We start from the raw sequence: 14,142 nt of genomic DNA on the forward strand, positions 1-14,142 counted from the left end.
GGCAAATGTAACTCAGGATTGCAACTAATTTTAGATCTATTTTGAATTTTAATTACAAAGTATTAGTAAGTCTACTACTCATCGACCACCTATTTTTAGATTGACCACCCTCGCGCAATGGCTTTCTCGTGTATAAAATCAAAAGTATGTGTGGGACGGGATGCGCCACTCTGGCACATTTGAATATGTATACAGATCAAGAGAAATTAGGGGGATACAGGTATATAAACTGAGGAAACAGAAGGAAAAAGAATTGAAGAATACACATAATTATTGTTAACATGTATTTGCCCATTCACTTGATTTACATGCTTTTCAAAAGAAAAACGGGCGGTCAATTAAAATGGTGAGCTTTCGCCGGTGTTCAGTAAAAAATGTCACTTGTGTTTGTCGCTGAGAATTCTGTGCGTACAGTACGAGTCAACAATCTGAGCCTGGGATATGAATCTGCTGTATTTTCTGCCTCGAATGGAATGAAATTAAGGTGAAACTGAGGGATATAAGGTATTTAATCAAAAAGTGGTTGATGAGTAGTAGGTCCAACTATACAACATCAACTACTTCTAGGATTCACTACTAGTTTTCTAAGCTTAGCCTTTTAGTTGTCTATTAATGCTACTTATTCATTTTGTTGTTGTTGTGTTATGTTGTCATTCAACAGGGACTTCTTCACCAGTGATGAAGAATTCATGATAGAAGGACAAAATTATGTTATTTAATTCTACTCCCTGAGATATCAAGGATTCAAGTATTGAAATGGCACGGGAACTTGAATACGGAACAGATGAAACCTTGCCGGTGGATTCAGATGCCAAAAATGGGAAGAAAAAGAAGAAAAACAAGACTAAGGAAAAACAGAAAGAGCGACCAGAAAGTGCAGACAGCTGGGCAGACTTTGGTCTGCGGAGACTCTTTAACCCCCAGAGCACTGAATTCCTTCCCATGGAAGAGCAACTGAAGCTATACAAGCACCGAGATCTGTCAGCTACCAAGAAGTTCTCCCTGGCAGCGAGGGTATTCGGTCATCCTAGAATTAGGAAGCGCATCCATGTTGCCCCCAAGATGGGAGATGGGACTGGTGTGGAGAGGCATGTAGGCACTCAGAGGGCCACAGCAGAGCTTAGGCCCCAGGGGGATGGGAGGCCCAGGCTAGAACCCATTGGTGCCCAGGGGACTGTCTTGACTAGGAGGGACAAGGAGATCATGCACGACATGGAGGTAAGTGTGATACTCAGTATGAAATACACTGTACACAGTGTACTTAACGCAAAGCCTGTCTTCCCCAACAAGCAGAAATGGTAGTCATTCTCCCTGAATATTTGATGACCGGTCAGTCCTGTTCTCCTTCAGTTTGTTCGTACATTATTGTCGCAACAGACAAAGGGTGCTAATTGCATAATTATTCTATCCGTCAAACATCAGCAATTATTAAATGCTTTTCAAAATATTTGCCTCCAATATTTCATTGAGAAGAAGAATGTTTGTGTAGAGTTCTCTTATAAGAGATTCAAATCCATGTTGAAAAAGAATAAATTAACTGGATGCCCAGAGTCTTTCTATACTCCTGTTTCTATTCCTCTCTTTCTATCTTTGATCTGTTCCTGGATTTGATATGAAATGTACATTCTGAATAATACAAGCCTCTCTCCATGAGTGTGTGTGTGTGTGTGTGTGTGTGTGTGTGTATTTGTGTATGCATGTTTACATGCAATTAAATGGCATACAATAGTTTGTTTTGTTTTTTTCTCGTAGGCGTAATGATCAATTCGTCATCATAGCTCTTTGTTAGTGGGCCCTTTACACAAGCTTCTCAGTGCTCCATAGATGTCCATACCACTTATTCTTAGATGGCATGCACTTGTTTGTGTGTGCTTTTGTATTCATTTCTGTTTGTTCTCTTCATCATGTTTTTCTGTGAAAGGCAAAATATGCTGAACTTAACTGAACTGAATACTAGTACTTGTGAAATACATTGTAGCTATTAAAGAAGTTCAAAGTCTCCTGCAGAATGGAAAGAGGTTTACAAGTACATTTTTTAATGTGATTATCATGTATGTGTGTTCATGCAGAAAAGATGGTAATCTATAAACGTATATAAGTTTATTTACCAGTGAAAAGAAAACAATATCCAGATGCTGTACCATAACTTATTCTAGCAAGAAAAATAAAGACTGGTAAATTAACCTGTCAGTCATTTTCATTTTCATGTGCTGTTTCAAGAGCCTTTGTATTACCATCTCGCATACAGATGTTTTATCTAGATTTCAGTCACATCCTTCTCTGGTGATGCATTGTTGATGTCACTTATTACTATCAAAACACAAAGTCAAACACTGTGCCGCATTTTTCTCTAGGTGCAAGAGAGGATGAGTGAATACAAGAGCTGGCTGCACGACAGGATGGCTCTAAGAGCTGGTCTGGAGTCCATGGGCCTCAAAGAGTCCTGGTTGAAGGCCAAGCCTAACCTTACATCTCTGGAGCAAAGGGTCCTGGCACAGCTGGAAGAAGCTCGACGTACAGCCGAAGCTCTCAAGGTATGCGCTTGGGTTTTGAAGGTGAAACTCTCTAACTTATTAAATCATTGTTATTTTTAATGCCATAATATTATAATGTTTGCAATAATGATGACCATGATGGTGATAATAATGATGATACTACTTATTAATCTTCATAAAACTATATTCAATTCAGATTAATTCATTTAGTCTACATGCTAAAGAATATCATCACTGTTTATTGCTTTGTGTTAAAATATAAAAGGCAACTATTGGTTCTGTCCACATTGAATAGGCAGGAGTCCAATTATATGTCTTGATTTATGTCTGGTTAGGATTTCTGCTTGATTAATCAATATTCAAAATACAAAGTTCAATGATTGAATCAATGTGTAATGTAGTTACAAGTGTACTTTGTTGATACTATTTTCTCCTTTTTTTATAACAAGCTAAAATTGTTCAAAATGACGGGAAATGATTACAGGAAAAGCTAAACCTTACACATCATTTGCCCCTATTCTCTTGATATTGCTGAAAAAGTAAATCACATGAAGTGATGCTCATTGTAGCATGAAATCATATATCACCAAGCAAGTGATGATTATCTATATGCAAAGTGCTTTTGCTTGCACTCCATTACTGATTTACATGTGTCTTTTTAAAACCATTATCATTGTTTGCTTTTGCTCTAGCTTGAAACAGCGATTAAGACTCTCCCTGTACCCGAGGTATATGCCACCCATTGCTATTTTGCATGCTTGCATGGATCATACATAGCTGTCATACAATAGTTTCTACACTTTTTGTTTATTCTTTCCTCTCAGTGATGTTTTCCAAAATTAAACACAACACCATGTTCACTCCCCTCTCTTCCATGCATGATGAATTGCTCCAATCTATCAATTACCAATTGTTGTGTGTATACTGTCTCTTTCTGCTCTCCAAATATATAGCTATTTGGTAGAGACCAAGGACATTTCAAAAAGTAGTGGTTGTACAATTACTTTACATAGCTGGTAGTTTCCTTTTGCTATAGATGATCATCTAGCTTCCTGTTACAGGAATTAGTTGTTTTGATATCTCTCAATAAAATGTGTTGTACTGTTTACAGAGCTCTCCTGTATTTTGTGATTCTACTGTTGTAACAAGGACTAGTGCTCCTGTCTAGACTTGTGTGTTCTGAATATACTTGCATATCTATTTCTGTCTTGACTTTGGCTTTAAAATCTAGAGAATTTTGCATCAAAATGATTGCATTGCTGCAAGTAACGTGTTGTCATGTTGAAATCATAGTCTATGCGTCCGTGACTTGGATACCGAAAAATAATGTAGCATGACAGTAACATCTCAGTGATATACCATATCTGTTTAGATGTTTGTATCTTTCTTCTAACATATGCCCTTGAAAATATTTCTCTTTCTAATCTCCTGATTTAAAATATTTGAAAAAAAATTGTGGTTGAACTCTTCCATTTCTCAGAGGGAAAGGAATAATGCTGTATTATTATTTACATTTTCATGCAAAAAGAAATTTATTGTACTGCTCAAGTGGTAAAATGAAATGGAAGTGAAGACAATTTCTTTGATGTGAAACAGTCAGGCAGACCAGTTTCTGCAGTGGTGAATGTTTCCATTTTGATGTCTTGATGATTGATGTAATTTTGGAAGTGGCATGACAACAATAATACCAACAAATTTATTCAGTAAACCATGTGATTCCAAGCAAAGTTCTCATCTTTCACAAGTACTTGTGATATGAAATTTGAACTCATAGCTTGTCTTGTATTTTGAGATGAAAGCTTTAATTTTTTTACATTGATGAATTTCAACCTCCTTTGTTTAATAGGCTGTTTAAAGATTGTACTGAAAGTTCCAGGGCGACATATGAAAGAAATAGATGAATTTCCTCCACTTAGACTGAAAAGAAATACAGGTGTATATGAATAGATAACACTGTTTTTCAAGCTGCTAGTCCTATATGAATTACATTGTTATCCAGAGCATTACTAGCAAAATGTTTGCACCGGGTATTTGTACCTCAAAACTATATTTATTACAGCCTAGGTGATGGAAAGAAATAGATCAGAATCATTGGCTTTAGTATTTTCAACCATCTTTTCACTTTCAATGGCGATTTCACCCTCTACCCCCGAATATTATGCTTGCTTGTTGGGAAGGAACAGAATTAGCACAAACTTAATCTTAGTAATGCTTCCTGCCTCTTGATTAAGGTCATCATGAATACTTTCAGAACCATGACATTGAATGGTATATATTCCACGTGAATCATCCTCGCAATCATGCCATTTGAGGGACATCAGCTATTTCCTTTCATTTTTCAAAATCCTTTTTATTTTTGTGTCAGGTTGCATGCTTAACATTATCTTTTCCATCTGTTTATACTAAGAGGAAACATATATTGTAGAACATACTTTATTCCATTTTGCCTTGTACAACTAGATTGTCCTGTGATACTGCAGAGTACAATGTACCTCAAACTTTACTTCCTCATATTTCATTGATACTGAGACAGCCTGGATGAGAAGTAACATAGCCACATCATTAGTGTTTTGTTTTGGTTTGGTTTTTTTTCTAAGGTTTGGTTGTTTCGGTAATTTATCCCAGGAGTTATGTAGTTGTGTTGTTTGTTCTGTGATCTTGTCAACAAATACACAGCCAGGAAATGTCTTTATACCACATTTTTAATTAAAACTTCATTCATGTGACAAAGTCATTATAGGGAAGTAAACCTTCACATGAAAAAATGTGTTTCTGAATTCATTGAATATAAAATACTAAATGAGTTAAACTTCGATAGCAGTGTGTATAATCACCAAAAGGTTATAGCAGTTATTACCACTTGAATGTTAGAATCAAAACTGCAGAAAGCAATGTTTGGAGTGAGTGGCTCGAAAGATCCATCATGGTACAATACCTTATCATTACAAGTACAACAGTTATATTCTTCGTTTTGTTTTGTTCATGACTTGAAACTGATATAGGATATTTTCATGATATGCATTCCACATGAGCCTATCATTTCAGCAGCATTACATCATAACACATCATCCACAACAAAGAGTATTGATAAACCCCAGATCAAGGGAAAATGTGTGTGTGTAGGGCTTTATGGGCAAAATGAAGAAATACTTAGTAGCAAGTAAAATGAAGAAATAGTTACGTTCATGTTGGCCAACGTCTACTTGTCCATCCATACTTGTCATAAACATTTCACAAGTCTAAATGTGATGATAAAGTATCAATGTTTGCGGCACTCTCTGAGCAATACAAAACCTTGTAAGTGAATGTATTCCCCAGAATGTTGTCTTCTCCATGTCATGTATTAAAAGATCTAATTATCCAATGATTGGTGCATCCCTAGCTGAAGGTGAAAGAGAAGAAGCAAGTGAAGATGAAGAAGGAAGCGAAGACGGATGAAGATGAGCTGAAACCCCAGCCGGAAGGGATGACAATCCTGGCCGACTACCTTTCCACCAACAAAGTCCGACTCCTGGACCTCTTCAAGAGGGCCGACAAGGACAAGAGCTGGGCCATCACCCGGGAGGAGTTCAGAAAAGTCATCAAAGAGGTGAGAGCGTTGCTGCTATTAGAACACTGGTGAAAATTGTAGGTCTCTCTCTACTGTACTACTTCTATTCAACTCGCTCTCTTTTCCCTCTCTTTGTAATCTTGGGTAGAATATTCAAATGTTTGTGTTGGAAAAAAAGAAGTAAGCAAATGTGATGGATTACAAGATCAGAGCAGGGATGTAAAGGCATGAGATCTTGATACTAAAGCAGAAATGCATATCCCTCAAAAGGATACTTTTTTTAAGACAAAGCCGTAAATCAATGTTAATTGTAGAATGTTGTATGTGTGAGTCAGTTTAGAAACTGGAACATGATGAACCCTTTAAATATATTAGAGTAATGGCGAATTACTCCTGCTCAATCTGGATCTGTGTAAAGTACTAAAACTACCAAAATATTGAGAAAAAAAAAACTGAAGTGAGACTCTTCTTCCCTTTATAATCTGTTGCCATGTCAGGCCAAGATTCCAATCTCAGATGAGCTGCTCAACGAGATGATGGATACGCTGGATGAGGATGACAACCTGGAGGTCGACTACCGGGAGTTTGTGCAGGGCATGGAGCGCTACCAGCTGGAGGAACGGAAGAGGAAGATCATAGGTGGGTGGGGCAAAACGGGTGAAGGCCCCAACGACTCTCATATCGTCGGGTGCCCGTGCATTGGCCGCTAACGCAATACAAATTGTATTGCGTTAGCGGCCAATGCACGGGCACCCGACGATATACTCTCATGATCTCTAAGAAACAAAAATTAAATCACTGCATTTGGACTTAATATTCAATTCTGAGAACAATTTCAGGTTCAGTTTTGGACACTTTACCAGCTCAGATGAGCTGATGAAGCATCCAAGATCCAACATGAAACCGTTGTTAGAATCAAATAGTTAGTCCGGATGCAGTGATTTAATATTTGTTTCTTGATTGAATGTTACCTGGATGAATCAGAACTTACAGCAATTGACTCTCATGATTGTTTAACAAGTCAAATAAATTTTTCTCGGAAAGGCATAATTTACCGTTAGCAGATAAAACAAAAGCCCAGCATTAGTGCTTCAAAATAGTTCTAAAATGTGAGTTAGGGATAGAAACAATGTAAAAATTTGAACCTGTATAATTGATGTTAATTATTGTTAACAATACAAAATGTGAACAATAGTTATAATGAAAATGTTTCCAGACTAAACTGTCTACACTTATGGTTTAATGAGAAAAATAGTGATATCTCCTTGTATTTTAGGCTTTATTGCAAAAATTTTATATGGTAGGATGTTTTGTATTAAATACAACTGACCTACACGTATGCATCAATAGTGATATTTTGAACATTTTTTAAATCACTTCTCCCAAAGGTAAACAGGACCTTTAATGAGTAGAATTATTTTCTATTGGAAATGTTAACATATACAGTGTTTGATCCTTCTACCCTTTCTTTAATAATACAGAGGAGCGTAGGAAGAGTGAAATGAAGGCACGTTCGTCGCCAGCGGTTGAGGCTACAGCAGTCCCGCCCAGCCTCACTACAGTCAAGGAGTCAGCCTCCACCCCTGCCCTCTCCTCAGAGGTATCCCAGGAGCCAAGGGAGGGGACCACGCCCGACTCCCTAGCATCCCTGCTGGAGATCCCAAAGATGGACATTACAGAGAGGAGGGCATTGACCCCAGATGACATGATCATCAAGAGGAAGAGGGAGCGTTATCAGGCGGCAAATGTGAGTTATCTTCGGGATTGTGTTTTATTTTGCTCTAGAAATAGACTGGAGAGTCATAGACTAGGCAGTGCTCTTGCTGTGTGGTAATGTCAAAGGACTCTGATATTTTTGTACTGTATACACCATATATTTAGCGAGTCAAATTTTTCACAAATAGGGACCTCCTGACAATTTCGCGAGAGGTTAAAGTTGTGTTTTGGGAGTACAGTAATGAAAGGAGAAACGTATACATCACATCACATTCATGTCATGATTTGAGTTAATACTTACAGGTAAGCGTGTTGTTGAATTTGCGAATAGCACCCAACTAGTGAAATTCGCAAAATTAAAACCTCACAAAAACATCCGGCATATACAGAATATCAAAACCATTGCAGAACAAGGCACAAAGCATGAGTTTACATAGTGTGTTTCCTTTGCGGTGTGCTTAATGAGAGCTTTATTTTCCATGATAAAAATCAGTGATATGTCCAATTTTGTGTTCAGGAGGTCAGAGAAGTCTTTGAAGTATATGAAATGGCAATGATGTCAGGAGACAAAAATATGCATAATTTTATGATACTGATGAATATAGCTACAAGAGAGACAGAAAAAGTTACTTCTGTATTTACCAATTCTCTTGCTGGTCAACCACACATCATGTAGAGATGATTCAGTTATGTGGAGATGCTCAATTTTAAAAGAGTTATAACAGCCAGTGATAACAATAGCACTGTTTGGCAAGATCTTGGTGTGATTAAAGTAAAAAGAAAAATGTATATACTTATATGTACATGCAAAACACTCATCGGATATATTTACTGCAGATTGTCAGTCCTTGTGTAATTCTAAAAGCAATTTTCAGCAAAAATCATCCTGATCAGTAAACCATTCATTCATTCATTCATGCAAACTTTACGATGTGCCTCTGAATTCCACTCTTGTGTGATCCCGATTCTGCAGCCGGAGAGGCAGGGCAGACTCCCCCGCACGATTCAGAGTCCGATCAAGACGGGGAACAAGGCCATTGACATGCACAGCCAGCCTTCCACCCTGGGTGGCGAACTGGCTGTGGAGATCCATGACTACAGGGCAGCCCGACTGGCCGAGTACCACGCCATCTGTAGGCTGTGTGAGGAGAGGGAGATACCACTCACTCCCAAGCTTCTTGAAAGAGGTAGCACTTCACTTACTGCTCATGGAAATGTAGCATGCAATGCCTTGTCCTAATTCATGCAGTAGTTTGCTTTGATACATGTCATGGTTTAACAATATACATTAGGTACAGTATCTGTTTTGATGTTTATTGTAATGTCTCACTAGTTTTGATGTAGTGTGTTTGGTATGCATAGACACCGACAGCTTGTAATATTGCATAACATTCAATGAGTATTTAACTCATTGATTTGAAATCTCCACAATGTCACACAATACATCAATGATGTGTGTCTTTTCTCTCAAATTTGTGATCATCATATCAAAATCAAGTGCCTTTTGCCAATTCTGATTAGTAAATGATCAAAGTTGAAATTCATTCCAGTGACTGAATTAATGACAGCAAATGAAAACAAAGACTCATGAGCAGATGACCCAGAACTTTAATTTTTGTGTGTGTTTGACATCATCACCATCTCTGGATTCTAGCTCTCCTGCATCCCGGTGACAAGAGAGTGACCCAGCTCAAGAGGCGACTCCGACAGCCGGGCACCCACACCATGTCCAACAAGTTTGCCGAGCCACCAAAGCCTCCGGACTCACCTGTGGAGTATCATGACATGGAGAAAGTGGTTGTCACCAAATCAGGTGGGCAGTCCCTTCCTTGGTTCTATGGCTGATACAGATTTAGACATCCCGACCATTCTGAATTTTATTAGAGGAAAGAATCTGAATTTTGACCGTTCCCGGCTCTTGTTTCAGTAGGAGTTTCCTATTTTTTATAATTTTGTTACACACTTCTATGGGAACAGCTCTTTCTTTCCTGCCTTTGAGCCAAATCACCCTTATTTTCAGTCAGAAAGGTTGGGAGGTGTGCTTATTTTATGTTGTACCCATCACATGTCTTGGGGTATGATGGAGACACTTTGCTTTCTCTCTTGTTAATAGATGTGAGATTTTTATGATGTCCAGTGAAAATTAGTGGATGCCTACGAGTGTATATAAGGACAACTTGAACAAGAAGAAATTCTCACTTTTGACATTTCATGACATAACAATACTGGTTAGATCTGCTACTACTTTCAAACTCACTTCATTTTTAGCGTAGAAACTAGTTGATACCAGACTAAATATCAGAACTGTGTTCAACTCAATCGTGCTCTAGTATTTCTAGCCATCTTAAGTCAAGCAAGTACAATTTTTCTAATCGTATAGAGCCGAAATCTGTTTTCTCTAATATCTTATTCTTATTCTTGTGGATGTATGCAACTGCATACACTCATGATAGACCTCATAAACATCCCCTTTGCCCTCTCTGTGCTGTGTAGGTGAGGTGTTGGTGGACTCCAAGCATGTGTACCCCAAGAAACAAGATGTCTTCCCCAAGCCAGAGATGCAGAACCTGTCCAGTGGCAAGGCCTTTATCTCCAGGAAGATTGACTGCTGGATGTCATTTGAGGAGTATGACAAGCTTACCAAGTAAGTCCTCATTAGGGGATGACAGAGAGAGCGGAGTAAACTATACCTGTCATGTTGGTTGATTTAGAGGCAACAACCCTCTTAAATAATCAAGGTCAGTAGGTGGTGTCACAGCAAGACATCAGAGTGTGAAGAGCATATCAAATTATTTCTTGTGAGATCGTATGGCAAGGAATACTGTCTTCATATTGAAATTTGATTTAAATTGGGAGTGTCTCCTGAACAAGGCTAAAACTTGAGAGTGGGGACCACTACAAACATTCCAATGAAGGTAGATTTTTCAAATTTATGAAGTTCTTCCGTCGAGATGTTTTCATTGCAACTGATTGACAAATTGCCCTACATCGACGTAAATAAGCACTGAATTGATCAGTGTTTTAGTAGTAGCCATGATAAAAAATCATGGGCATACATACTCGAGCAGGATTCGAACCCACGACCTCCTGATCACCGGACAGGCGTCATCTCCACTAGACCACCGAGCTTTCGCCCGACAGCAAGTGTTGGTTCTAATCCTTGTAACATGCAGCGGGTACTGCTTTTGTTATTCAAATTTATGAAGTTCTTCCGTCGAGATGTTTTCATTGCAACTGATTGACAAATTGCCCTACATCGACGTAAATAAGCACTGAATTGATCAGTGTTTTAGTAGTAGCCATGATAAAAAATCATGGGCATACATACTCGAGCAGGATTCGAACCCACGACCTCCTGATCACCGGACAGGCGTCATCTCCACTAGACCACCGAGCTTTCGCCCGACAGCAAGTGTTGGTTCTAATCCTTGTAACATGCAGCGGGTACTGCTTTTGTTATTCAAATTTATGAAGTTCTTCCGTCGAGATGTTTTCATTGCAACTGATTGACAAATTGCCCTGCATCGACGTAAATAAGCACTGAATTGATCAGTGTTTTAGTAGTAGCCATGATAAAAAATCATGGGCATACATACTCGAGCAGGATTCGAACCCACGACCTCCTGATCACCGGACAGGCGTCATCTCCACTAGACCACCGAGCTTTCGCCCGACAGCAAGTGTTGGTTCTAATCCTTGTAACATGCAGCGGGTACTGCTTTTGTTATTCAAATTTATGAAGTTCTTCCGTCGAGATGTTTTCATTGCAACTGATTGACAAATTGCCCAACACTTGCTGTCGGGCGAAAGCTCGGTGGTCTAGTGGAGATGACGCCTGTCCGGTGATCAGGAGGTCGTGGGTTCGAATCCTGCTCGAGTATGTATGCCCATGATTTTTTATCATGGCTACTACTAAAACACTGATCAATTCAGTGCTTATTTACGGAGATGACGCCTGTCCGGTGATCAGGAGGTCGTGGGTTCGAATCCTGCTCGAGTATGTATGCCCATGATTTTTTATCATGGCTACTACTAAAACACTGATCAATTCAGTGCTTATTTACGTCGATGTAGGGCAATTTGTCAATCAGTTGCAATGAAAACATCTCGACGGAAGAACTTCATAAATTTGAATAACAAAAGCAGTACCCGCTGCATGTTACAAGGATTAGAACCAACACTTGCTGTCGGGCGAAAGCTCGGTGGTCTAGTGGAGATGACGCCTGTCCGGTGATCAGGAGGTCGTGGGTTCGAATCCTGCTCGAGTATGTATGCCCATGATTTTTTATCATGGCTACTACTAAAACACTGATCAATTCAGTGCTTATTTACGTCGATGTAGGGCAATTTGTCAATCAGTTGCAATGAAAACATCTCGACGGAAGAACTTCATAAATTTGAATAACAAAAGCAGTACCCGCTGCATGTTACAAGGATTAGAACCAACACTTGCTGTCGGGCGAAAGCTCGGTGGTCTAGTGGAGATGACGCCTGTCCGGTGATCAGGAGGTCGTGGGTTCGAATCCTGCTCGAGTATGTATGCCCATGATTTTTTATCATGGCTACTACTAAAACACTGATCAATTCAGTGCTTATTTACGTCGATGTAGGGCAATTTGTCAATCAGTTGCAATGAAAACATCTCGACGGAAGAACTTCATAAATTTGAATAACAAAAGCAGTACCCGCTGCATGTTACAAGGATTAGAACCAACACTTGCTGTCGGGCGAAAGCTCGGTGGTCTAGTGGAGATGACGCCTGTCCGGTGATCAGGAGGTCGTGGGTTCGAATCCTGCTCGAGTATGTATGCCCATGATTTTTTATCATGGCTACTACTAAAACACTGATCAATTCAGTGCTTATTTACGTCGATGTAGGGCAATTTGTCAATCAGTTGCAATGAAAACATCTCGACGGAAGAACTTCATAATTTGAATAACAAAAGCAGTACCCGCTGCATGTTACAAGGATTAGAACCAACACTTGCTGTCGGGCGAAAGCTCGGTGGTCTAGTGGAGATGACGCCTGTCCGGTGATCAGGAGGTCGTGGGTTCGAATCCTGCTCGAGTATGTATGCCCATGATTTTTTATCATGGCTACTACTAAAACACTGATCAATTCAGTGCTTATTTACGTCGATGTAGGGCAATTTGTCAATCAGTTGCAATGAAAACATCTCGACGGAAGAACTTCATAAATTTGAATAACAAAAGCAGTACCCGCTGCATGTTACAAGGATTAGAACCAACACTTGCTGTCGGGCGAAAGCTCGGTGGTCTAGTGGAGATGACGCCTGTCCGGTGATCAGGAGGTCGTGGGTTCGAATCCTGCTCGAGTATGTATGCCCATGATTGATTTTTTATCATGGCTACTACTAAAACACTGATCAATTCAGTGCTTATTTACGTCGATGTAGGGCAATTTGTCAATCAGTTGCAATGAAAACATCTCGACGGAAGAACTTCATAAATTTGAATAACAAAAGCAGTACCCGCTGCATGTTACAAGGATTAGAACCAACACTTGCTGTCGGGCGAAAGCTCGGTGGTCTAGTGGAGATGACGCCTGTCCGGTGATCAGGAGGTCGTGGGTTCGAATCCTGCTCGAGTATGTATGCCCATGATTTTTTATCATGGCTACTACTAAAACACTGATCAATTCAGTGCTTATTTACGTCGATGTAGGGCAATTTGTCAATCAGTTGCAATGAAGGTAGATTTCCTTGGGAAAGCTATGTTTATGAGGTCTTAAAGAAAATTGCCAGAAAGCAACAAATTAAAGCACATCTTTTTGAAATAAAATAGGAGGCATATTGCCCTTTCTTTTGTCATAACCTGTATCACATTGGTGCTAAAATTCAAGGATCAACTGTCAACAAATTGTCATGTCTTTTTACCTTCTTTTGCAGGCATCTGAAGAAGCGGTACATCAGCCTTGAGAATGTGCCAGAGCACGACGTCTTCTGGCCAGGCTTCCTGCTGGACAAAATCCAGCTCTACATGCCGGAGACCAGATCCACAGAGGGCATCCAGAGCCACGCCCTGTTCCAGCCCACCGCAGTGCGGGCCAAGCGGTCCAACCCGGGCTACAACAACGACATCTCCTACTGGCTGGTCAGCGACAACAACTACCTCAAGAGTGGTGGCATCGAGGAGCGCAAGGTGTACAACATTGACTGGAAGTGAAAGGATTACGACGACCTCCACACTGCAATGGAGGCCTATTACTCGTTGATGGCACAGTGCTGACTCTAGCTGTTCAAGCCATCACATTACAAGAGTCTCCTATCTCATAAGTTGACTATCGATTCAGGTTTTGGGTCATTTTGTGGATTGAATTATAGCTGAGCAGATTTGCAGAATTATTTATTGAAATGTGTC

General features: G+C 39.7%; 1 protein-coding gene across 1 annotated transcript; it reads left to right on the top strand.

Moving 5' to 3' along the window:
- Window positions 1-756: 756 nt before the first annotated feature.
- On the top strand, window positions 757-13,947 carry LOC139724114 (EF-hand calcium-binding domain-containing protein 12-like). Its single transcript, XM_071635316.1, has 10 exons — window positions 757-1,218; window positions 2,355-2,534; window positions 5,878-6,084; window positions 6,543-6,684; window positions 7,527-7,792; window positions 7,975-7,983; window positions 8,747-8,948; window positions 9,416-9,574; window positions 10,255-10,405; window positions 13,671-13,947. The coding sequence occupies exons 1-10, from the start codon at window positions 757-759 to the stop codon at window positions 13,945-13,947; spliced, it is 2,055 nt and encodes a 684-aa protein (XP_071491417.1).
- Window positions 13,948-14,142: the final 195 nt, after the last annotated feature.

This window comes from Diadema antillarum, unplaced genomic scaffold (genome assembly GCF_040938485.1).
Source record: "Diadema antillarum isolate AM-2024a unplaced genomic scaffold, OU_Dant_1.0 scf00000207, whole genome shotgun sequence".
NCBI lineage: Eukaryota > Metazoa > Echinodermata > Echinoidea > Diadematoida > Diadematidae > Diadema > Diadema antillarum.